Source organism: Vipera berus (genome assembly GCF_964194415.1).
Source record: "Vipera berus genome assembly, chromosome: 1".
In the NCBI taxonomy this organism is placed as follows: Eukaryota; Metazoa; Chordata; class Lepidosauria; order Squamata; family Viperidae; genus Vipera; species Vipera berus.
The window spans coordinates 236,337,634-236,364,609 of NC_138202.1; the positions used below are offsets into that span (position 1 = coordinate 236,337,634).

The following is a 26,976-nucleotide window of genomic DNA, read 5'->3' on the forward strand; positions in this document are numbered from 1 at the left end:
AGCGCGGCGCTCGGCCGCGTCTGGAGGAATCAAAAGGTTGGGGATCTGGCGCGTTTGCTGCCCGGATTGTCTCGGCAAGACAGACCTCGGCGTTACCCAGGAGCGAAGCAGTTTGGACTCCGCCTAACTGACACTAAACTCCCTCCCTCCCCGTAGCTACTAGCAGCAGTAGAGCATTTAACAGCAGGCGGAGGCAGCAGCAGCAGCAGCGGCGGCGGCGAAGCAGCAGCAGCAGCATCCGCCCTTTCCCTCCAGCCCTGACGGTGCACAGAGCCTGTCGAGCTGCTGCCGCTGCCCGCGCCCTCCCTTCCTCTCCCAGCCTCGGAGGATGGGCTGCAGGAGGCTGTGGGGCATCTCCCGATCTTCCTGAGAACCGGCCGACCGAAGGCAGCGGGAGCAGCAGCAGCAGCAGCAGCAGCAGCCGGCGGAGCTGGGCTCGTCTGGACGGAGCAACCATGACCGCCCGGGTCTCCGCCTCCTCTCCTGCCTCTTCCCAAGAGCTCCTTGCTGCTGCCGATGAACAGAGGACTCCAGTGTAAAGGGAGAAGAAGAAGGAGGAGGAGGAGGAGGAGGAGGAGGAGGAAGACGACGAAGAAGAAGAGGAGGAGGAGGAGGAGGAAGAGGCGGCGGCGAGCCGAGCCGAGGCGGGAGTGATTGGGTCGCCTTGCCCCAAAGGTACAAAGGTGTCGAAGGGGGGGGAAAGAGCGGGCAAGGCGCTCTCTCGCTTGCCAAACATGTCCTCGTCTCCTTCTCCTTCTCCTTTTTCTTCGCTGGGGCCCCGCGGGCCTCGGCCCCCCGCCGTGCCTCCCCCCATGCAGGAGCTGCCCGACCTGAGCCACCTGACAGAAGAGGAGCGGAACATCATTATGGCTGTGATGGACCGCCAGAAAGAAGAGGAGGAGAAAGAGGAGGCCATGCTCAAGTAAGCCGGGGCCGGGCGCGCGCGGGCGCGCGGCCGGCGGGGTGGGGTGTGGGGGGGTAAGTCTGAACCTGGTGCCGTGGGATGGGGGGGGCGGCGGGGGGGGAAAGAGAGAGAGAGAAAGAAGAGGCGGCGGCAGAATCGCTGTCACTGAACCAGAGGCAGAGTTTTATGAATGGGGTGGGGTGGGGGAAGAGGAAGAGGAAGGAATAGAAACGGAGGGAGGGGGTAATTTACCAGGCGTCGACACCCTCCTTGCCAAACGCTGCCCAGCCTTTTTGTCACTCCTGTGGGTAACTTCTTGTTATCTCCCTACTCTTCCCTTTGCCCCTTACAATTTGCCTGGGGGGAGATGCACAGTTGTTGTGGTGGAAGGAAGGGGCTAAGGATGGGCCCCTCTCTTGTCTCTCTTAATCCAGGAGGGCTGGCTTGGAGGTGACAGTATCACCACTCTGTTCCTTAACCTGGATTTAATAGTTTGCCCTATTTCGGAAGGGTCTGATGGGGTGGGGTTTTTCTTAGTTGGAAGAGTCTTTAAACTGCCATGCTGCCCCCGCCTGGTGTAAAAGGAAGCCAAGCTGGGCCACTGAGGACTTTGTTGTGGTGTGTGTGCCTTGTTTCATCAACCACCTGCAGGAATTTTCCATTTGGGGTGTGCCTTCCTCCTTTTAACCCAGTTTAAGAATATATATTCTGGGCTGTATGAACTAAAATGTACAATACTGTATGAGATCAAGGGTGTTGTCAGGCAAACACAACCCTTTTTAATATGGAAAAATCTGTATAATAAATACAATTTGCTTCCCCCTCCCCCCCTTCATTTCACAGTAATTGCATATAGGTGCAATGGTCAGTTAATGAACTGGATGCCCTGGGGTTTTTTTTGGTTGTTTTTTTTTGCTACACAGGCTTGGATGGGTGGGCGAGTAGAGTCAGATCATTAGTAGATGCCATAATTTAGAGCTTTCTAGTATTTATTTCAGCCTGTTCACTTTCTCCCCATACTGTCCAACTTCTTTTCAATCCAGTCCATTATATAAGCATATTTTCTAACCTGTAAAACAGATGTATTGAAAATTAATGTTATCAGTTAATGGATCGCTGGATAGAAACAGATTGTGGTTGGGCCTATGAATGGGGATCCAAGCTTCTTTGACTAAAAGCATCTCCCAGGCCTACTTGGTTTTGAATGGAAGTAGCAGATCAGGTGATTCCTATCTTTTATGTGCCAAGCTTCTATCGGTACTGACAGCATTCTTGGCATCTCCTTGGACCTTGGGGGACTGATTTTGGTTGCTGTTATCAGAGTGTGCAAATGAACTTGTGAAACCTCTTTTGATTGAGTCCAAAATGATGACATTAAGAAAAGGTCTAAGTTCTAATGATTTGTCTATTCCATTCCCTCCTGCTAGCTGTGTCATCTATAATAGATGGCAATACGGAATCCCTGCAGGCACTCAACTTCTTTATTTTGTATAATGTAAGGGATGGAGCTGGAGACTACCATCTCTTATTGTGTTGTCTCTTTTTGATATGAGCTGGAATTTAGATTTTTGCAGTAGTCATGGCAGGTTGTGTTATTTCATGAAGGCTCAGAAACCAGAAAGGAATGAGTGTTTAACTTTGGTACTTTGGTACCTCAGGGAACACCTGCTGCCAGCATCAATCTCCCTGCGCCCTGTGCGTTCCTACAGAGAGGGTCTCCTCAGGGTGCCACCGATCAGAGAATGTCGATTGGTGGCCCCCAGGGGGAGATCCTTCTCTGTGGGCGCTCCGGAACTATGGAATCAGTTACCGGTAGAGCTCCGGATGGCGCCCGATCTTCGCTCCTTTCGTCGCGATCTGAAGACGTTTTTGTTTGTACAAGCCGGCCTAGCCTGATGGGGGATTGGTGGGGGTTTTTATTCTTGTATTCTTAATATTGTATCTTTGGGGTTTTATAATTGTAACATATCAATTGTTTTAAAATCGGGCAATTATTTAATTTCCTTTTAATATTTGTAATTTTGTATTTTATTCTTGCCCTGTGAACCGCCCTGAGTCCTCAGGGAGAAGGGCGGTATAGAAATATTATTATTAAATTAAATTAAATTAAATTAAATTAAATTAAATTAAATTAAATTACTGTTTAAGGCTTATGGTGCTGTGAGGATGGAAAGCTGATATTTGCAAGCCTTGAGATATCGTTATCTTTGTTTTAGGAGGAGGAAATGGAAGATTTGAATATCTGCAAGCTTAAACAAGAGAAGTTTATTTTTATAAATTGTGGGAAGTTAAATGATGGATAAGCGTAGTGAGGAAGAAAGATGAAATGTCTTCTACTCTTCTAGAACTATTTAAACTTTTATTAGAAGTTTATTGCTGATAGCAAATGGCATGTATTCCATCCGCAGCTTCATGTTAAGTTCCCTGTCCTAAATACTGACTTGATGATCTCTCTATCTTTTTAATATGCATAGAATTGTAGTCCTAATAGGTTTTTAGATGACTTTCTTAAAGTTATTTATTTAAATTCTTCTTATTTTACAAGGTTAAAAAAATACACAAGCAAACAATATTTTCAGCTTTGTAACAGCCTTGAAGTCTAAAATAGGCTAGGATGCTTGCACAAGGAATCTTCACCATGCTTGGAAAGGAGTTAAGTAATATATAGGTAGCATACAGTAAATAGCAGTATCACATGGGCCCAGGTAACAAATGTAAGGATATTGCATAAAGGCAGTCTGAACTTCTGTCTGCCTCTCTCTTGTTCTGCAGGAATATCCTAATACTGTAAACTAAAAGTAAGAGCTAGGGCTAGGCCATTTTTAAAGCTTGTTAAAAACCTGATCAGGACTGTCCCTTGAATGTTCAAATTTGTACATACTAGAAAATAACTTTGAGGACTGCTCCTGAAAGGTAATTAATTTATATTGCTTTAATAAGTGTTCAAAGGGTTGTAATGAAAAATGGAACTTCTTATACTTGCACACGCACAGCAGCTTATTTCATCCAAAGGCATCTGGTTAATAACAAATTAGCTGCTGCATTAGGTACTGTAGATGGAATCTGGTGTTTTGGGGGGGGTATTTTGGTATATAATCTGGAAGCTGTAATTAAATCTCAGGTCACAGAAAACGAAGTGAAAAAATATTTGTTCAATAGGATTTAAGCCAATTTTATCAATTTTAAGTGAATTTAGTTATTTAAATTGAATCTGTTGTATATAATACAGCATTGTATATATAAGTATTTTACAATAATATAGCACAGTATCTTGGCAAGATTGCCAACTTTGTGTTAGTTTTGTTTCTAAACCTCTTATCTCCATATTAGAAAAAGTTCACGTTTGATTTAGCATATCAGCTTGCTTGTTGAAAGCAGAAAAAGGTCACCATAATGACAAAAGGATATGCAGGTATATTTCAACGGGGAAACTGTTAGCCTTTTAGACTAAGCCAAATCCCCCCCCCCCCAAAAAAAAAGTTAGTGAATTCCTGGAAGTTTGGTATTATGTCAAATCCACCATCAGGGGAAACAGACATAAAACACATTTATACACTATTCAAAAGAGATAATAAAATAAGGAAACAAAAAGATCAGAAAGCATCCTATCTAGAGCTAGCAACAGATAAGTATCTATTAATACCAGACAAACGGATCAAGGAGAAAACACATTTCCACCAAAACTGGCAGGGATCATTACTGCATATAAACAGCAAAATTCAAACTCACTTGCACTGATGATGTTACTTAATTGGGTAATGAAATGTCTGCAAGCAAACAAGTTCAGAAAGCACCAAGAATTTCACATTCCAGTCTTGAGTTACATATATTCTCTTTTATTGGAGATATATTTCAGTATGATACTGTTTGAAAGTTATTGTAGCAATACAGTAGTAGAGCATGGGAGCAAACAATCTGATGAAATGTGGGGAGATGCCCTTGAACATCTCTACCACATTGAAGAGCTGGTTTAGAGAGAAAATAGCAGTTTGGGGAAAATGTTATTACTGCCCTGGGATGTACTTTTCTTCTGCTAAGATGGGTTGTAAAAGACATCTCTGCCATTTGTGTACGGGCAGCACTGTGTAAGGTGCAATGGTAAGGCGATAAGAGTCAGATAAAATTCCAAGATAAAAATAAAATGCATTGATTAAAACCACAATCCTAAGACTTGATTTTGAGTGGATAGTCATGCTATTTTAACATGAATTATTCTTTGTAAATATTTGCATTCACTTGTTGGTACTTCTACTAATAGCCAAAGCCGTGTTGCTTTTACTGCCCAGAGATTCAAGAATGCCACTGTCATTGCATCTCTGTTTTAGTTTAGTCCAATTGTCCTTAGATTAAAATAGCTAGTTAAACTGGAACAGCTGGTCTTGTTCCCAAGCACTGACTTGAGTTTTTGTAAGCATTCACTGCAGGTCCCTAATAATGCATCCTGCATGGAAGGAGCCACCGAAATCATGGGTTTTAAACACTGGTTAAGCATTGACTTTCCTGCAGATGGCTCCTAAATCACTTAATCCAGTATCCTCCTTTACAGTGGTAGAGAGTGAGGGAACCGTTATAAGTTTTACCTTTTACATACAGTATCTAGCTAATTCTTAAATTTCAGCTCTGAAAAAAAGTTCAAGGAGTATAAAATAGCACAGGTATATAAATAAAATATTCATTAGTAATTAAGTGCCATCCAGAAATTCTGGTTTATTACTCTCTAGTTCCTGGGCATCCGCAGTTTTGGTGATTTATCTGCAGATGGTACCATATTGGGGCGAGGTTTACTTGAGCTGTAAGGAATGTTAGATTGACACCAATGAGAATTATGCAGGCGTATTCTCCACAGAATTTTAGGTGTAATTAAAGCAGCTTTGGGAGAAAACAGCATTTTTTTTTCCTTCGGGTGTAAAAAAATGCAGGGGTAGAGCTTTCGGTAGATGCGCTGCCTTTCCAATTAAATAGACTCTATGTAACAAACCTGCAAAAGGAAAAAAAAAACAGTATAAAGCCAGGAATGGGAGCAGTCATTTTTACTTATTGAGGGGAAAAATTTAAACAAACTATATTCCTTTTTATTAGGACCAACTCAAAATCACATAGTAGAGAGCCAATTTTCAAATGAGCATATTAATGTATTTTAATAGGATAGGGTCATCCAGGGTCATCCAGCAGCCTTTGTCAGGTTTTTTTTTGTTTTTAAAAAATGACTGCTCATTGTTTTTCATGTCATGGTTAGAATTGTATAAGTGACAAGAGCAACCAAAAATGTGTGCATGAATCCTCCAGTGTTATAGTCCTGCATACTAGGTTAATGGATGATACAACATTTTTTTAAAGACTCCGTTTTAACAAAACTGCCAAAATTACTGCTCTTCCCCCCCCCTTATGATGAACTCTTTGAACCATCAATTCGATGTAAATATTAGTGAGAGTTTTTGGACTTGTAATACCCATGTTTAAAGGTTGGCAGTATACATCTATTCAACAGTTCTCTTGCTTGTTGGGAACTGTAGTCCATTACATCTGAAAGCTGTTGAGGAAATCTGAGTAAGCAAGCTATATATATATAACAACTGTCAAAAGTATTTAGCAAAGAATAATTTATATGAATCCTAAGACTGCACTTGTGGATGAGGATGAAAAATGTGTTTTGTAAATTGACTACAGTACCTACTTTATCTGTAGTGCCTTATCAATATTCCAAAAAAATTGCTGGAAAATCCAAAATTGTTTAGATGTGTGTTGTCTTCACCCGCACCTAGAATAAAAAATAAAAATTGGGTAGATTTCTGAGTGTGCATATTTATAAATTCCTATTCTTTACAGATCCTTTCTCTTCTGTGGTAATTTTGGGGAGACATGAGGATCCAACAGCATGTGTACAGTGCAATATACCTTTCTTTTTGTGATTATATAGCCATGGCGGAATCCATGCATGTAGGATCTTACTTAGTCTAATTTGTACTCGCAAGAACCTTTAGTTCTGAAACCTGATCTGAACAAAATAAGAAGAAGGAAAGAATTCAAGATGACAACAGCTGCTGATAATAGCAAAACAAGCTGGCTCTTTCTTGTGTCTTCCTAGGTTGTTTTTATGTTATCTCTTGTGACATAAATCAGATATGCAGAACTATATTTTCCTTTGGTGCTTCTTGTGTATTTATTAAGGTGATACAGGTTTTACTAAGTTGCTTATCCTCACAGATGGCTATTACATTTTCCAAGGGAAATAGAATACATGTAGTCCTCAATTTAAGACCACAAATCGTGCCCAAAATTTATGTTGCTAAGTGAGAAATTTGTTCAGTGAGTTTTGCCCCATTTTACGACTTGCTACATTTGTTAAGTAAATCATTGCAGTTGTTAAATTAGTGACAAGGTTGTTAAGTGAATCTGGCTTCCTCACTTACTTTGCTTGTCAGAAGGCTGCAAAAGGTGATCACATGACCTCAGGACGCTGCAACCATCATAAATGTTGGTTGTCAAGCATCCAAATGTAAATCATGTGACCCATGGGTATGCTGCAATAGTTGTAAATGTGAAAATGGTCATAAATCACTTTTTTAATGTTGTAACTTTGAATGGTCACTAAGCAAACTGTTGAGGATTACCTGTATTATTTTATCTATTAATAACAGACACACATCATATATACACGTATATCATATATCTCCTATACCACAAAATCCATACTGCAAAGACCATTGTTAATATTACTCAGATTACCTCTTAAGTTTCTATAACTGAAGTAAGTTTAATGCAGTGTGTACTGGGAACCAGATCATTGATTGCTAAATGCCTGGAAAAATCAATTTATTACATTTGGGAACAGTGACTCTAAAACACTTTTATAACTTTTGATGCTAATTCTTAATGACTTAAGGCTACAGCTGATTGAACAGTGGAAATCTTTGTTGTTTCTATACTCTTCAACATCTGAAATTATTCTTCAAAATATATGCAAATCCAAATACTGAAAACTATGTGTAATTCTGTGCTTCCAAATCATATAAGAAAGTACAGTGTAGATACTAATGTGTTCTCTATTGTGAGAAACACACCCATATGAGTTTGCCTTTACATTTGTTAAATTTATTTTGATGTTGAAAATTCACTGTCTTGGATGATTTCCTATGGACTGATCTATACAAGTATATTGTACATTCATTCTTATATTTAGCAGTATATTTTTAATTTTCTCTGTCATATCTGATTAGAGTAATAAGTATGTTTTTGAGTATATAAAATATTAGTGACATAAACTTAAGACCAGTGCATTTCCCAAGCTAAAGAGCAGAGTTGCTTACAAGAAATTCTTGGAACTATGACATGTGCAATTCATCGACAAAAAGTTGAGGGAAACACAAGAATAGAAAACTTCAAATATTTCTCTTTGGGCAAATTTAATTTTCCTTTGACTGGAAAAAGAGAAAAAAAGAATTATATATGTACTTAGTATTAATTTATTCATTTCAAGCCATATCATGCTTTTCTGGCCATTTCTCTCTAGACTAACTTGCATTTTGATGAATTAAAGATAACACAGTCCTCGGCACTGCCATGTTTGATCATACAAAAGCAATCCTCCTCGTTATCACTGAGGTGTAAGTAATCAGAACAGATTTGGAAGGGAGTGTTTGTGAGAAGGCTACATAAAACAGTGTTCGAGTTTTGCACCCTCTTATTGCTCTCACTGAGGGCAACAAACTGAAATGTTGGTAGTTAGTCTCTGCTGTTGGTATCAGGTACCTTCTAATCCAAGGTGTATGAAGTTCTGGTCACAGTTGTTACAAGTAATAGGAACGGACAATTTTCATAGTTGTACAAATTCATTTCCTGAAAATTCTTTGTAATATTTATTCTCATAGAGTACAGTACAGCACAGCAAAGCAAAGTCAGTCACCTAAATTGCAATTCTTCAATTGCAAAGCCTTCCTTTGTCCATCCTGAATCATATGAAGCCACCATGTTTGACACACACCTGGAATGTTTTTGAGCGTGCGCTCCATCACTCTCTGGAAAAGCCCTGGGGCTACACTGACTCCGAATTGTAGGCGTCGTACCCTGAAAGCTCCCCTGTGGGTGACTATGGTCTGAGCTTCCACCGTGGCATCATCCACGGGCAGTTGCTGGTAGGTTTGGGCCAAATCCAATTTGGCGAATACGTGACCTCCCTGTAGAGACGCCAGAATATGGCTGATTACAGGCACCGGATATGCATGTTGTTGAAGTGCTCTGTTTATAGTGCACTTGTAATCCGCGCATATGCACCCCTCACCGTTGGCTTTAAGTGGTGTAATGGTGTCTTCCACACACTGCTATCTACTGGCTGCAACACGCCTTGTTGTATCAGCTTGTCCAGCTCTGCGTCTATTTTTGGTTTGAGGGCAAAAGGCACTCTGCAAGTCTTGATCCTGATTGGGGTTACGGTTGGATCAAGGTGGAGGGCAATTGGAGGTCGCTTGTACTTGCCCAAGCTAGGGCTGAAAACATCAGTAAATTCCTGGCAAACTGCCGACAGGTCCGCTGCTTGCATTCTGTTAATGCCAGTCATATGGATGCTCAGGGCATCGAACCAGTTTAAGCTTGTGAGGTTGCCTTCGACTACCACAACCTCGAGGGGGCCCTCAAACTCTTTGAATTGAACCTTGAGCATAGCTTCTCCCTTAACCGCTACATGGGAATTTTGGAAATCCACTAACAGCAGATTTGACAGCTTGAGTTCAACTCTTTTGCCGCTGCAGTTGCAAATGTTCTTAAAAGTTCTTTGAGAAATTATGGACAGGGCTGACCCCGTAATCCAGTTCCATGTGACATGGAATTCCTTGAAGCTTGACCTTAAGCCTAAGCTTTTCTTTAAGGGGGTGATGGGCACCTGTTCTAAAAACGCTCCTACTGGAGCAATAGCCAACTCTGTTCTGCCCCGGGGCCCCTGTACCTTTCCTGAGAAATTCTTCTTGTTGAATGTCCCTCTGGAGACCTTTACAGACGGCAGCAATGTGGCTTTGTTTGCCACATGCCTGGCACATTGCTGTACAGAACCTGCACTCCAAGCATCTGTGTTGACCTCCACAGCCTGCACATCGAGTGAAGGGAACTGCCTTCTCAAACGGCCGTTGGCCTCTTTCTGGTGGTTTCTGCATCCGATCAATTTCAGTGTCCCTGTCAGAGTCATCGGCTCTTTCCGCGTCCTCATGGTGGACGGCTTCTGGGCTGGGAGTGTTCTTGGAGGGCTGCAATGCTCTGACGGCTCCCCCGGCAGCTTCTTCAGCCATTATCTCCTTCAGGGTGTCTTGGAACAACAAGGTTTCTTCACAAAAAGCTTCTGCTGAAGGTCCCTGTTCCTCAACCCACATACCAAACGGCCTCTCAGTCTCTATTCGAGGTCTGTGAAGTTGCAGAGATGGGATGCTTGTCGTAACGCGGCAACAAATTCGGCAGCTGACTCTCCCAGTTGCTGCTCCCTTTGCTCGAACACGTGTCTCTATGCAGTGATGGAGAGCTTCAGCTCGAAATGTTTCTTGAGCTTTTTCTTGAGATCGGAGTAGGTGACTGACTCTAGTGTGGTTGGAGCGACTAGGTTTTCAGCTATATTGAACATCGCCTGGCCACACATGCACAGTAGCGTTGCAGCCTTTAAGCCATCTTCGCTAACTTGGTTAGCCCTCAGATAGTTCTCGACGTGCGAAACGTACGAGCTCCACCTCTTGGGATGCGACACGTCGAACTCTGACAGCTTGCCGATCTTGGCCATGGTAAGCTGTTGCTGACCTCTCAATGCCTTGTGCTGCTAAGGGCTTCTTTGTTGATCCTAGGGACTGATCCTTAGGATGTGGGTGCCTCCAGCGTGGTTTGCTAGCAGGCAGAGGGGGGAACGTAGTTCCTATCAGGGCGCTGATGCGTGGTCTTACCCCTAATGACTTCTGGCTCTCTCCTCCTTAGCAGCACATCCCACCTTCGTCGCCACTGTTATGTTTTGGGATTGACGGCATTGACAAGGTGCTTGGTACAAACAGCAACACGTTTATTAAGTTAACACAGAAGCGGGGGTGAACTGCCGCTAAGCTTCTATTTATATGGATCACCGCTAGGTGGCGGCCAATAGAATTAAGGCAGTCTTCCCGCTTAAAATGCAAGTAACAGCTCTGGAGACAAGCAGTCTGGAGTTTAAACAGACAAAGTAGTTAACTAACAATAACGATTTCCCAAGTATTTTACACCAATATGTAATATCATCTATATATCTATATCTATCAATCAATCTTTATTATGATCATGGACCAGCACCAATATATCTATATCTAAATATAGTGATCTTGATCAAATAAATCCACATTATATTTCTTTTATTTATTTTAAAAAGTTTGATCTTTAATCCTTTTAAATAATATCCCACAAATTGATTTCTTATCATTTTCTCTTTGTCTCCTCTTAGAAATTCCTTCACAGGTTTAACAAATTTCTTTTGAAAATCATAGATAAGAAAGCTGTCCATATCACTTTTCTAATTTATTATTTGCATGTTGCCTTTTATTATTAAGACAACTGATTTAATTTGTAAATCCAGTGTGGCGTCTTTTTAAATATCACTTCTGTAGTCTGGCATTCGTAAATTCATTGCCAGATCCACAGCCCTTAGTCTTAATTTTGTCCAGTAAAATCTGTCATTATTTATATTTATTTATTAGATTTTTATCCCACATTTATTTTTTATAAATAACTCAAGGTACCAAACATTCATTCCTTCTCCTATTTTCCCAACGGCAAGAATCTTGTGAGATGAGTTTGGCTGAGAGAGAGTGACTAGCCCAATTGGGGTCACCACCTTGGCTTTCAGGCTTAAGGCAGGACTTGAACTTATAGTCTCCTGATTTCAAGGCCAGCACCTTAACCACTACACTAAACTGACTCTGTTCTTCTTCTGTAGCCTCTTGTAAATCCATTGCTACAGTAGCAGACCATCTTATGAGTAATTTTTGAGTGCATTGTTCCCAAATATCCTTGCATACTTCCACAGCAGTATAATATTGCTCCATTGTATTAACGAGTCTCCTCTGCTTGAATTGTAACCTTAAGTTCTCTCAGGTTCCCTCTTAGTCAACTTGCAAAGTCACCTCTTATCATAGGTTTTTTTTCCTAATCAGCAATACTCTCTCACAGAAGGGTTTCTTAGTTTCAAAATCATCATATATATTTTTCGGTAAAATATCAAAATATTCTTTCAAGTCCATCTAGCCCCTTATTTCCCAAAATCAATGTTGTAGTTGTCCTTTTGCTGTTTATTTAAAAATTAGAAAAAAAAGTCCTTGCCCAACTTCTCTAGTATCATATCAGAATACTAATATGACTTCATGACTTCAGTAACTCTTTTTCCATTTAGCCAGGTGGGGAGCCAGTTGGTAGAGCCACTCTTAATGTTTTGGAAATGGTGTGTGTGTGTGTGTGCGCGTGCAGCTCAACTTGGCAACACATTTTGTGATAGAGGTTTAGTTTTTCCCCAGCTGTTTGTTTCGGGGGTTTTTTCTTCTTGAGAATTAGGTAAACAAAACAGTCGATTAAATGGGTTCTGGTGTTCCTACTACATGGCTTATTGAGTAGAATTTGATTAACCATATTCATGAGTAGAGCTGTGTAATGTTAAATTTAATCCTCAGAGTTAGTTGACTGGATCAATTAACCTCCTTTTAGTGATTGAACAACACATTAACCACTATACAAACCACACGAATGGTGTTCCACAAACAGGGCCAAAGAATAATTTCTGTTATGGTAACTCAGTTTAAGGGACGCGGTGGCTCAGTGGGTTAGGACGCTGAGCTTGTCGATCAGAAGGTCGGCAGTTTGGCAGGTCGAATCCCGAGTGCCGCATAACAGAGTGAGCACCTGTTACCCGTCCCAGCTTCTGCCAACCTAGCAGTTCGAAAGCACGTAAAAATGCAAGTAGAAAAAATAGGGACCACTACGGTGGGAAGGTAACAGCGTTCCGTGCGCCTTTGGCGTCTAGTCATGCCGGCCACATGACCACGAAGACATCCTCAGACAAGCGCTGGCTCTTTGGCTTTGAAACGGAGATGAGCACCGGCCCCTAGAGTCGGAAACGACTAGCACGCATGTGCGGGGGAACCTTTACCTTTACCTTTTTAATGGGAGTTAGAAAATGCAACTTAATTGAGCTGTTGGGCTGGATTGTGAGTTCCGGGTCATTGAAACATGAACTAATTTAGTTTCATAGTTCTCTAGGTAAAAATGAAGAGCTTGACCTGTATTCTAATTCTCCAAAACTACACATGCTTGCTAGACTTTACAATAGTTTAATACATAATGATTCTGATGCCACGGATAGAATTTATATTGTTTCACTGTTTCATTGTACACTGGGGATTAGTAGACTTCTAAAACTGCCATCAGTAAAAATGTAGCCTCAGAATCATTAGCACATATCTTATGCCACAATAAGACAATGTTTTGATTTCCTCGGCTTCATGGATAGTATTGGTCAGTTACAGATAGACCACAGGCCAGACCTTCCAGAGAAGTTATTCATTTGCACCAGGCTGCTATGTGCAAAAGTTCAGGAAAACTAGGGATTTCAGTTCATGAATCAACACTGTTCATGATCAACATTGCCCCAGAGCTTTGAAAGAAAACCTACATTAAGACAGAAATGCTGCTCTGAACTCCTGTCACTATTTTAGATCTTTATAAGACATAGCAATGCCGTTCCTGCAGACTTCTGCAAAAAAAATATGTTCCATCTAATTCTTCATTTAACAGATGGGAAAGGTTATAAATCATTGGTAGGGGACATGCTTTGCATATGGTAAGTTCTGTGTCAAACCTCTGCCCTCTCTCATTGGAAAACACTAAGATAGCAAAACTAGGAAAAAGTTGAAAAAAATCAACCTGAAAAAACTGAAAATACATAGGGCCAATCATACGGCATATGCTTCCTACTGTAGTTTCTTTACTTGGCTTCACTGAGGAAAATGCATTTGGTTTCAATTTAAGTATTATAAACTTAATTTCAAAATAGCTTGATTTTAAGCATTTTTCTTTCATTTCCATCATGCTAAAAAGCACTTATGAACATTTATTGTCCATGGGTGAAGAAGCTCTGTCATGGACACAACATTTGACTTTTTTTAAAAATCCCATTTATATTAATTAATTAATTCTCCGAAGACTCAGGGCGGCTTACAATCTAAGAAGCACAAATCAATGTGCTCAGCAATAGCCTTCATTCTATGTATATGCCTGCTTGTTAGGGCTTTCACACACACACCCCAAGTGGCATTATTACAAAGTCAGCTTAATTGCCCCCAACAATCTGGGTCCTCATTTTACCTACCTCAGAAGGATGGAAGGCTGAGTCAACCTTGAGCCTGGTGGGATGCGAACCTGCACTAATTGCAGGCAGCTGGTGTTACTTAAGGAGGCATTAGCCCACTGCTCCACCAAGGCTCTTAATGATATTCCATTCAGAAATCTGTGCTAGTGTTAAAACGGGAATAAAATAAATAAAAAAGATAATTATTTTCATCTTTCTTGGGTAAAAGCTGAAAACTATCCAGAGTTGGCAAATTGAAAGATCAAGATTTCAGTGGCCCCTGAAAAGGCTCTAAAATATGAACCAGTATATAGCCAGTTAAAACAAAACTGTACTTTGTTCCATTGTTTTCATAGCACTAATACTTAAGTCAGTGCCTTAAAAAAATCAATGTACTATTCTTCTGAAATTTATTGGCTACATGGTTTTCTGCACTGAGATTGTATTTTCACCTTAATCCAAAATAGCTTTTCAATCTTTCTAGCTTTTGAGATTATTTTTTGCTCTTGATTCAGGAGCCAAGATTACCGTATTTGCTATCAACGGTTTATTGTGTTTGATTTATATTGTTTGCCCTCTGACTGTCACATATTCATTGTATTGTTAATTCTGAACATTAAAAAAAAACTATACATTATTCCAATCGAGTTATAGCAACTCCTCAAATTTCCTACAGCTTTCTGATTCACATGAAAGCCCAAATACATCTCATACAATGAGATTACTGTACATACTATGGAGAGCCTTGATAAAATTTGTTTTCATGAACATTTTGCTATAGTATGTTATAAATACATCTGTTTGCCACTAAAATCTACAATTCCTAAACTGAGTTAGGTAAAAGTAAAGGTAAAGGTTCCCCCGGTAGCTCTTAATATAGCCCAAACATCAGCATGTTCTCCATTGTCACAGTTGAAACTTGCGTAGCACTGAATGTCTCAGAGGTTGCTAATATAGAGAGCCAGTCCTTTTGTACCCAAGTCCAAACCTGCCCAAGGAAAGAAACTAATTCTGCTTTTGCCAACCTCAGTTGGAGTAGGAATTAGAGTGTTACAGTTCCAACATACGGTATTTGGATGGTGCCAGGTGAGGAAAAGCTACCGATCCAAATCAGCAAATGATTTGGATTGATTAGATCCAAATTTATTTAGGTCTTTGTTAAAACCTGACTTGATCAGATTATAAAAGCTTCTGTCTAGCCTGAGAAACAAGGCAAAAACAGTTCCTGCTGTTTCCTGCTGCAGACTTTGCATTTCTCTCAATCCAGTGGGAGGGAATGATTTATTTAGAAAGCATATACTGGTTTTCTAGCCTCTTTAGGAATTAATTGCATATATATTGGAATCTCACAATATAGTGGACATTTCATGGTGATAGTGTTTGCAAATTGTAGTAAATCAGGATTCTAAAGAAATTTGGCATGTCGTGAAGAAACAATTTGGCTCTTCCTGCTAGCATTTTTTTAAAGGGGGGGGGGTTTAAGGGTTAACACCCACAAGTTAGGAACTGGAATCTTAAGAACAAACCATGACTTCCAGATTAGTATATTTAGAGAAGAGTGAGACTTCCCAATTTAGACATCCAGAAACCATCAGAGGAATAAGCTGCTCATGCATTTTGTGAAATCTGTATTTTGGGATGGCTAATACAAGCAGGTAATCCAACACAAAGCAAAAAGATGCTTTCTCAGCCACATCATCAGTGCTCCAAGCTGAAAAAAAGAAGAGATCATGAAAGCAGATTCTATTCTGTCTGCTTGAAGAGAAAGGCGCTGGAGTACAAAATAAGAAAATCATGAGAGTTTACCATGTAAGGTCTATACTGCATTCCTGCCTGAAGCCAAATGAAAAACCCCACCAACAACCTTACAATAAATTAGCACTTTCAGAAAAAAGAAAGAGGAAGAGAAAAATAATCGGAAGAACATGGAAATGTCCCACAGAGGGAAATAATTGAGGGACTGAATTGTGTGACTTCAAAATAAAACTGCTAGTGTGAAAATGATTATTGTATGTTATTCTTAAAGCTAATTTTCTAGAAAAAGTATCACAGCCTCAAGTTTCTGTAAGGCCTGGCCTTTGGTATGATCACTCTTTGTACATGCATTTAAAAGACAAGGGATATTAATTATTTACTGGTCAGAGAAATTTATTCTGAATGAGTTACAGGATGTTTTCTTAGATCTTAGAAGAAAATGTCCTGGTATTAGAAAAGGGATTCCCAAACTAAGGCTTTATAAGCCTTTCCCTCACATTAAACATGGCTTCATCTCAGTGTCCCCATTTTCAAGAAGAGATAATTGTACTGATATACCCACAGTGCTTTTTAAGGGAGGAAAAAGTAAGGTGAGTTTGACTTCTAATATCTATACTTGCTGCCAGTATTTATTCAGGATTTAGGGGGATTTAAGTGACCTTATTGAAATTGTTGCCTCATTAAATGGCATATCTCAAACATCATACACCAGAATAGTCCCACAGAGGTCAGCAGCATTTAAGAAATATTTGCTCATGGGTATTTGCTGTCCTAGTTCAGGTAGAATAGTCAGACGTTAATTAATTCAAAATAATTCTGGCTTATTTAAACTGAAGCACTTATAAAATCTTTTGAGGATCTAATTGGTAATATCCACATTTCTCCACATAGTTTCCTTGGCAGTGGTATAAAGATGGTTTGCTATTGTCTTGTTGCAGGATACTTTTTAATTTTCCTAATTTGCTTTATAGTCTTGATGTTTCCTGGCAATCTCCCATCAAAGGACTGATCAAACTTCACCTGGTTTAGGCTTTCAGAGCTAGACAAGATTGATCAGATGCTGCTGTCTGCTGAGACTTAGGGTTTCAGGATCCCTGAAAGACCTTGAATTCTTAAGATTATTTCTTGAAGGCTTAAATCAAGGGCAGCCAAACACTGTATAAGCTACATAAATCTAGATAGCCACTAGATGGCAGCAGAAAAAGAGTTGAATTTATTTATTTTTCAATTTTCTATACCGCCCATCTCAGCTAAGTGATTTTGGGCAATTTACAAACAGTTCTGTATAGCTCTTTTCTGCCACCTAGTGAATGTCTGGATTTATGCATCCTGTAAATGCAAGCGATTCTTGACTTATGACCACAATTGGACCGGAGTCTTAAGTCATTCACTGAAGCTTTTGTGACTGCTTTGCTTAACAACTGCAATCCTGGCACTCCCAGTTGTGATTATTAAGTGACATCCTGGGTTGTTAAGCAGAGAGAGAAAAAGAACTACGGGCAAGAGGGTTTCAGCTTTGCAGGCAGCCCTTTCATTCTCAAGCATTTCTGCAGCCCCTTGAAGGATTTCTGCTCCCCTCCATGCAAAGAGAGGAAATCTTTTATGGGGCTGCAAGAACAGAAGTGAAATCTTCAGGCTTTCAGCCCCATTCCTGCAGCCTGCTGAAGGATTTCAGCCTCTCTTCCATCACTTCCACTTGCAACTTTCTGGATCATTTCCCATGTCCTCTGCTTAGTCCTCAAATTTAAGTCTAGTTTCTTGGAAGGACTCATGGAAGTCAGAATCTTTGTAGAAAGCCATACCAAATCTCCTTCTGCAATTCTAGCTCCCTCTTGTTTATGTGTATGTATGCTTTTTTTTTGTATGAGGTTTTTGCCAGTCTGAGTTGTTCCTTTAAGAGGCTCTGGGCTGCTTGCCTCTTGTGCGGGAAATCTGCAGCATGAGGAATAGTGCTTACTTGCTGGGTTGTGGTAAGACCAATAGCTGGAATGGAGACATAATACTGTTGGATTGTTGTAAGCAAATTCAGCAAGGTATGAGATCAGTCCAGTTGTCTTGCTAGTATGAAATATAGCTTCTCAATACTTTATTGCTGCAACAGTTGGTTAAACTTCTCAGATTCTCCATTGCACTCTGGATGATGTGAGGAAAATTAATTAATTTTAATATTTAATTAGTACAATAGGGCCTTACAAAATTTGGAAGTGAACTGATTTCCCTGTCTGAGATCACATGATTGATTAATCTCTATATTTAAAGACGTGATCGAAAAAGAGTTGAGCTATTTCTTGAGCCATTGGGAGGCCCTTGCAAGGAATAAAATGAACCAATTTAGTAATTAAACTCACTATTACGTGTATGCCAGTATATCTGCACTGGGGAAAAGACTGATGACGAACTTTAGAGAAGCAGCATCCCAGCATTGCAACGGGGTCTCTAGCAGTTGTAATGACCCAGCCAGCTTACCTGGGATTGATTTTGCTCTATGACAGGTCTGGCAAAAGGAAACAGTGCTTGATGCTGGCACAGGTGCAAGGTTGTGGAAAGTCTATTTTGGGTTTTAAATACTATTCCCCTTCCCTGTGCCTTGCTATTTTGTTGTCATAGCATAGCTCTAGTATCTCCTCCCTTAGGGGGAAGAGGAACATAGAAGCATCCATTGTGCAAAAGCTGCCCTTTCTCCACTGTGAATGGCACAATCGTACCTTGCTGGGCTCCCTAAAGGTCATCCATCGGGCCCCCGGCATATGCATCCTGCTAGCACAATACCCTAATTTGATCTAAGAGATAAATAGCCTATCTTCCTACTCCCAGCCTTTGTTCTGATGTCAGTGATGGACTGACTCGAGAGTTGCATGGCTAGGATATTGTTGCAGGTGATATGTGCGACCGGAGCACCTAATATTCTGGCTAAGGTGAGAGGGCATCTGGAAATTTATTTTGGGAGCCTGGATTATATGAGGTGTAAAAATCAAAGGAAGAGAAAAATTACAGCCACCTGATTTGCCGAGGGGGTGAGAGAGAGAGAGCATTTTGCAGGACCTCTAAATTCTTACGGTCTGTACAAATTTTTATAGAGTGGGCTGCTCCTTCCAGTATGTGTTTCCATTGTTGAAAGGCACTTTGTACCACCAGCAACTCTTTATTGAAAATACCATAATTCCTCCTTGCTGGGAGGAGCAATCTGAAATAAAAGGCACACAATAGTAAATCTGCCCTCCCCACCCCCTTCCTTTTCTGCCTGGAGCAAGACTGATCCTTTGGCAGCATCTGAAGCTTCTGTCTGTACCACAAAGTCATGGGAGGGATTGGGGGGGGCAGAAGAAGGGCCAAGAAGCAAAGAATGGCTTTTACCTTTGAAATGCTGCTTGTTCTGGGGTCAACCAAGAGAATTGCCATCTTTTCTTAGGACAGACACGTCAAACACAAGGCCCGGGGGCCGGATCCGGCCCGCGAAGTGGTTTCATGTGGCCCGCGAAGCCATCCTGGAAACAGTGATGGAACGGCCCCCACTGCCTTGGCCCTGGCCCAGAGACCCTCCTTCTGCCAGAGACCCTCAGATCTGTCCCATTCCTGCCCAGGCCCCCATAGGCACCCTTGATGCGAATGATGTAGAGCTGGCCACGCCCACCCAGTAGGCCATACGCACTCTAGCCATGCCCACCCAGTAGGCCGCGCCCATCCTGGCCATACCCACCCAGCCCCCTGAGGGCAACCGCAATGCTGATGCGGCCCTCAATGAAATTGAGTTTGACACCCCTGTCTTAGGAGCTGGGACAGCAGTTTCACACTGTCAGAAAATTAGGGATGATTTTCCTGTAGAAGTTAGCAAAGCCCAGAAAGTGCTACATACCTTTCACATTACCAGGAAAGAGGTGTGTGTGTGTGTGTGTGTGTGTGTGTGTGTGTGTGTGCTATGATAGAACAGATTGGTTTTTTGCTGCCTCTATGTGTATACCTTATGTAGAAATTCTGTAGCCCCAGTAGTCTATTGAGGCAAGTCAGATGCACCTTTTTCTAGTTTTGTGAAGACCTCGTTATTGTATAATTTTTGCAATACAGGTTGTCCTTGACTTATGACTGTTTAGCAACAGTTCAGAGTTATGAAATAAAAAATAATAATATACAACCCATCCTCAAAGTTGGGATTGTGGCACGGCTCCCAGGATCACGTGATCTCAATTTGGGTACTTAGCAACTGTCTTCTACTTACAATGGTCACAAGGTCTTCTGGTCACATGGCCATGATTTACAAACTTCCCAGCCAGTTTTTGACAAGCAAAGTCAGTTGAGGAAACTGAATTATCTTAGCGACCACATGATTCACTTAATGATGACATGGTTCACTTAATGATTATGGTAGAAATGGTAATTAAAAACAGGTCTGGTCATGTAATGACTCATTTAATAATCATATCACTTAACGACCAAAATTCTGGTCCCAAGGGTCCTACTTGTACATTTCTGACGTGTCATGCAAGCTAGGATCTTTGGAATAAAGAAATAATATCTTCCAAGTATACTACTAAGTATTTGTCTAGAATTTCTTAAAATACCTGTATATCATTCATGAATATAGAAAAAAAAACCCCACAACAACAGCTCCACAGTTAACCGGGCCAAAAGGCATTGTTCTGTATTCAAATTTGCCATGACTTGTATTGAAGGCTGTTAAATATTTGTGTCCTTTTTTCATTCCGATTAGGCTGTAAGCACTTCTCAAGTCTATTTCTGTAAAGATGCATGCCTTTTATATCTGGTCTAATAGATATAACATGAACAGTTAGATGGTCTCTGTCACTCTGCTCAGATCTTTATAGTCATCAATGGTATGCGGGGGGGGGGGCTTTCTCCTTTCTTTTCCAAGTGGATGCCCTTTCTCTTGTTTGTTGGAGGATAAAAAAAACATGGATGCCAATTTTTAGTGAGTTATTTTGATGTGGAGGTCTAAATATTCCTTGAAAACAGCTGATTCACAGGTAGTCATGGGATGCTGGGATGTGGGCTCCTGCCTTCAAATTGATGATCACATGCCTGGTTGGGGGGGGAGGGGTAACACAGCCTCTACAAACACATCAGCAAAGTCTGCGTATTTTTCTGGCATTATGACCCTCACTTTTTCTGCATTGGAGTTTGTGTGTGTGCGCATGAGTGTGTGTATATGTGTGTAAGCTTTCCCTGCTTGCAAGTGATGTTGCCGGCATTTAAAGGGAGGGAAATGAGATTGTCCTTTGTGTTCAATTTACATCTGAATCATGCAGCTGAAGCCACTCTTATTTCCAAGATGATGGGCAGTTACATAGAGTATTATGAACTTTGTGTGATCTTTCATTTTCAACTGTAAAGGAGCCATACACACTGTAGAATCAGCCCTGCCTCTTAGTGGTTGTCCATTAATCATCCTGATTAGCATTGGGCTTTCTGGAGCTTGAATAGGCAACGTGAGCTTCTGTACTTTTTTCTGTATCTTTGAAATTAGTGGTTGCCCCAAATACTACAAGAACTGAATCTAAAGTAGTAATAACAGGAGAATTGCGGGTGACATGCTCTGTTGATTGACAAGTTCTGCATTTCGTGTCAGCTGCTGATGCTTTTACTGAGCCTGCATCTAGGGCCCCCCAGTAACAGCTCAGTCCCCAATCCCTTCTTCTTTGCTTCTCTCCTGAAGACAGGGAGCTCTTGGCTGCTCCAATTTGCATGGCATCTCCCATACTGGATTCAGGAGAGGCTATTGGGAATGGAGAAAGGCAGGCTGTAGGTTCTTTTCCCCTTATTAAATGTAGTTCTTGACTTGTAACCATTCGCTTAGTGATTGTTCAAAGGTTACAGTGGCACTGAAAAAAGAGACCTTTGACCATTTTTCACACTTATTACTATTGCAGCATCCCCCTGGTCACATGATCAAAATTTGGACGCTTGGCAACTGGTTGCAGTGTCCCGGGGTCATGTGATTACTTTTGTGATCTTCTGACAAGCGAAGTCAATGGGAAACCCAGTTTCTCTTAGCAACCCTATTATAGGTAGTCCTCGAGTTACGAGTGTAACGGAGCCTGCACATTCCATACGTAACTTGAAAACTCACGGGAGTGAATCTCATACCTTGAATGAGATCACTCCCTGCTCATTAACACATGCGCGGCTCGTTAAGTGAACATGAGGTATCTCAGCGTGGGGAAGGCCATGGAGGACCTAGTGATGGGACAGATCCCCAAGGCCTTCTTGACCCATTAAGATACTTCATGCTTCTCCCTCCCCTTCATACCGCGCCGGACTCACCTTAAAAAGATCCATCTCCTGTCTGCCGCGGTTCCTGCTGCTGCCCAGTTCTGAGACAGAGGGATGCTTCTGCATGCCTCCAGAGGCTGGATCCTGGTGTTAGAGGCCTTTTCCAGGCTGCTGCTACCCAAATCTGAGGCTGGGGGATGCTTCTGCATGCTTCTGGAGGCTGGATCTGGGCATCGGAGGCCTTTTCCAGGCCATTGCTGCCCGGAAATGGGCCTCCAGAGGGCTGTGGAAGTGTTCCCCGACCTCAGATACGGGCGGCAGTGGCCTGAATCCAGAGGCATGCGGAAGCATCCTCCAGCCTCACATCATGGCAGCAGCGGCCTGAAAAAGGCCTCCAGTGTCTGGATCGGGCCTCCGGAGGGCTGCGGAAGTATCCCCCAGCCTCACATCCTGGCAGCAGCGTCCTGGAAAAGGCCTTTGGCACCCAGATCCAGCCTCCAGAGGCAGGTAGAAACATCCCCTGGCTTCGGTTCCGTTCTCTTTTGCAGAGAAAAGAGGCCTAAAGTACCAGGAGATCACGTGAGATCAGTAGCATGAGATCTTGCACCACTGATCTCCCATGATTTTGTGTTGCTTTAGGCCACCATTTTCTGCGAATGCACCGAAGGCCTGGAGCAGCCAAGAAAGCAAAAGATCTCAATCTTTGCACGGTGAGTATTGAAGGCCTACTGCTTAGGGAGACCCGGGGCGAGTATGGGGAGGGAGGGAATAACCAGGGTGAATGTTACAGTGCCACTGCAGTTGCTCGTAAGGATGAACGACTGCCGTAGTGCTGCAATATTCATAATTTCAGGATTTGCACGTAAGCACTAGGAGGTGCTTATCACGTAACTTCAAATGTTCGCAACTCGGGGATTATCTGTGCTAGCTTAACAACTTCAGTGAGTCACTTAATAGTTGTGGCAAGAATAGTTGTAAAATGGGGCAAAACTCACTTAACTGTCTTGCTTAGCCACAGAAATTTTGGCCTCAATTGTGCTTGTAACTTGAGGACTATTTGCATTGTTTTCCTAACTTAACTCTTAACTCTTAAGACACTGGTGCAGCTCTTCCAGAGTACTTGCCTTACCAAGCTTACTAATGCAAATTCTATTGCATTAGTTGTACTGTTTCAATTAATTGTACACAGCAACTGTTCCATTAGTTGTACATGGCATTCTGAAAAGTGGTTATGTGCGTATCCACTTGCTGCTGCTACCGGTAGATGCTCAGTGGATAGTGGAGTTCCTTGGGGATTGGAGGCTATTCCTGAAATTCCTCTCCTTGTAAAAGTGTATGAAACTAGCAAGATTGATGTCAGCCTTACCAGGTAGACAAGACAGTAAACATGATCAGAAAAGCTTATTTTACCCTATTGTAAATCTATATTAACAGAATTGTGCAAGTCTGAAAGTATAAGTCTTGCTGTCTCATTTACAGCCCAAGAAACTACGGAGGGTCCCTTCTGAGTCTCTTGCTCCACCAATTGTCCAGCTGTGGGGTTGTACCTTCTCTTGTCTAGACCAGGGGTAGGCAACCTTGGCTCTTTTATGACTCGTGGACTTCAAAATCCAGAATTCCTGAGCCAAGTTGAAGTCCACGAGTCATAAAACAGCCAAGGTTGCCTACCCCTGGTCTAGACAGCATATCTTCACTTCATCTCCCAAGGTCTTTCTCACATACCATTACCCTGTGAGACTTGATTGTTTTAATTGCCTGGTAGTCTGTTTACAATAAAATGTAGGCCTTGACACACTGTGGTATGACTCCTTAAGAAGACAGCAACCACAGGTTCCTGAATTGAATGCTACTTCTGCAAGCCTTGGGGTAGTCTTTCATGGATAGTTAACCATGTATTGTTTGAAAATGATGTAAAATTTTAAAAATTATAATGGTAGCGTGACTGGAGGGGGAAAGTATTAAACAATTTAAATTCCCTGTAGAGAATTATTAGAATTGCTTATGTTTAATTTTTAAATATAAGCAAACATGAAATAATTATTTAATTTTAATTTTTGGCCATACCCCTAAAGTTGCATACCTGTTATTAAGGCACTCATATTCTCAAGGGAAAACTGCTTATTCATTTAACATCATTTTTTCCTCTTTGTATTTCTCAGCTCACTTTGATTGACTTTTGCTAACAAATATGGCGGAATCCAGTTTGTGTGCTGATTGCTATGACTAAAAATGGTAACCCAACTGCTGTTACTTTCAGAGAAGCAATGCTATTTTAGATTTATATGCTCTTGTTTCTTACTGTCCTAAAGGCAGATTGTTTTCCTGGTATTCATATTAACCATGTATAATTTTAAAACTGCTGGGCGCTGTTTATAGCCCTTATTTGGCAATTCTAACCTTATCTTTTCATAAGTTAACATGAATGAAAATCCTTACTTCAGCTTTCATGCTCAAATCAAAACCCTGTCACTTTCTCTCCTTTTAAGTATAGAACAACTATTTGAGCAATTACTCTCTATTTTGTGGGCTGCAAGTGCACCTGTGACTTGATTGTCATTTATACAAAGCATCCTGCTTTAGTTTATCTTCCTGATGCAAAGACAACTGAAAGATTTTATGAATTCCTTTTTCGTTTTTGAATAACACCATTGTGTCCAGCAATCTAGCACTTAAGCTGGAGGAAGTACCACTTGATCATACATGATCTTCCTATTTTATTTAGGATCTCTTCCTATTTCATTTAGTCAGGGAAAGGTCACTGTCGCAGAATTAAAGTTTCAGTTTTCAGGAAGGTCCATTCTGTCCTTTCATTTATATAATTTGAAATACTGCCCACCTGATCATCAAAAGGCACTAAAAAAAGAGATAATGTTGAAATTTTCAGATGAATGAAAGAGACGATTGAATTGTATTTTGTGTTGCTGCTGTTAGTGTCCTTAAATGGATCCTTGTTATTTTTTTAGAATTGAAGTAGACTCAGAAATACTTACCTCAAAATACACGTCATATGGCTTTATTTTCCTGTAGTGTGTACTAGTAATGGGAAAACACACATATTTTTCTGATAAAACTTACAAAATGGTCCCCCACAACCTTATAACTTTCAGCAATTTACTCACTGCCCAAGTGCAGATTTGCCTCTCTTTCAGTATCATTCCTTGAGATGATTTTGGTATGACATTTATATGACTATACGATGTTCTTCTTGTATGGTTGCTTACACAAGGTAAATAGGGATCCTGAAAGATACTCTTTTTAAAAAATATTCTTTTCTGGTTACTCACATGTTATGGCATATTTGAGATTAGAGTTATATTTATTTATTTATTTATTTATTTATTGATGGGATTTATATCCCGCCCTATCTCCCGAAGGACTCAGGGCGGCTAACAACAAAACATATAATAAGTACAGAAATCAAGATAAAAATAAAATTGAAATCATCTGTGCAATAAATTAAAATTAAAGAAATTAAAAATAAATTAAAAATTCTAAATATAAATTAATTAAAGTGCTTGTCAGTCCAGGTCAGCCTGGTGGAACAGGAGTGTTTTGAGGCCGCGGCAAAAGGATTGGAGGTTTTGGGCCATCCGAAGCTCAGGGGGGAGCTGATTCCATAGGGCTGGCGCTCCCACAGAGAAGGCCCTCCCCCTGGGGGTCGCCAGCCGACATTGCCTAGCTGACGGTACCCTGAGGAGGCCTTCTCTGTGTGAACGTACTGGACGATGGGAATTTGTTCCCGGCAGCAGATGGTCCTGCAAGTATCCCGGACCTAAGCCATGTAGGGCTTTAAAGGTAAGTACCAGCACCTTAAATCTCACCCGGAGGGCAACTGGTAGCCAATGCAGCTCACGCAGGAGGGGTGTAATATGGGAGTATCGGGGTGCTCCCATCACAACCCTGTATGATATACAGATAACTTTCCCTCCTTATCTACGTTCCCTAACTTTGGTTCTTCCTTTCTGCACTGGCTTATGTATTATGCTAAGCCATGATTTGTTTTTTAATTGTAGCATATTGAATAAACCACAGTGACTGAATTCATATATTGTGATAAACCTGATTCAAGCAAGACCATGTTATGGATTATTCCAGGATCAGATAATATGTTATCTGTGCCCCTAGGCATTTCCCTTAGTGCCTTTTTATGTTTATTGCTCTACAGGACCTTTTATTAATAATAGGAAGTTGGCACATTGCAAAATGCCAGCCTCCAGTATCACGCTGCACGAGAAATGCAGAACTGCCTTTGTGTCTCATGAATATTCTATTGGATTGAAAAGTATCTTTAATCATTCATTTACTTCCTGGAAAATGGGTAGTTATAATCAGCCAAGCCATTACACTGGTGATGGTAAATACCAGTTCTGTCTATAGTAAGACCACACTCATCCACAATTTAGTAGAGAATGAGCAGGCAGATCTGTTGTGTATTACTAAAAGCTGACTGGACAAGAGCACTAATGCCACTCATCAGAATTTTGCCCATCCAGATTACATCAAATAAGACTGGGAAGGGGGATGACACTAATCTAAAAGATGTGGCCAGTGCTTTTGTTCCTGAGATGACCAGGTATGAAGGCCTACAAGATGGCTTGTAGGGTCAAGCTAGAGATCTCATTGATTCACCAGCCCCCATGCTGCCCAACAGGTTCCCTCTCGTCCTGCTGCATAGTTCTTGGTCCAGTTTCTGGGCTAGAGTTGGAGTCCCTCATCGTTTGGGGTTGGTCACTTCAACCTCTATGTCTTGAGGAATGGGTTCAGG

At 41.2% G+C, this 26,976-nt stretch overlaps 1 protein-coding gene across 1 annotated transcript in view; it reads left to right on the forward strand.

Annotated features, from left to right (window-relative positions):
* Positions 1-734: 734 nt before the first annotated feature.
* The window catches only part of RIMS1 (regulating synaptic membrane exocytosis 1), a gene marked incomplete at both ends in the record, with an annotated part of 304,965 nt that continues 278,723 nt past the window's right edge, over positions 735-26,976 (forward strand). The window contains one exon of the mRNA XM_081313224.1: positions 735-922. Coding sequence (XP_081169350.1) covers positions 735-922 — 188 coding nt within the window. The remainder of the gene's footprint in view (positions 923-26,976) is intronic.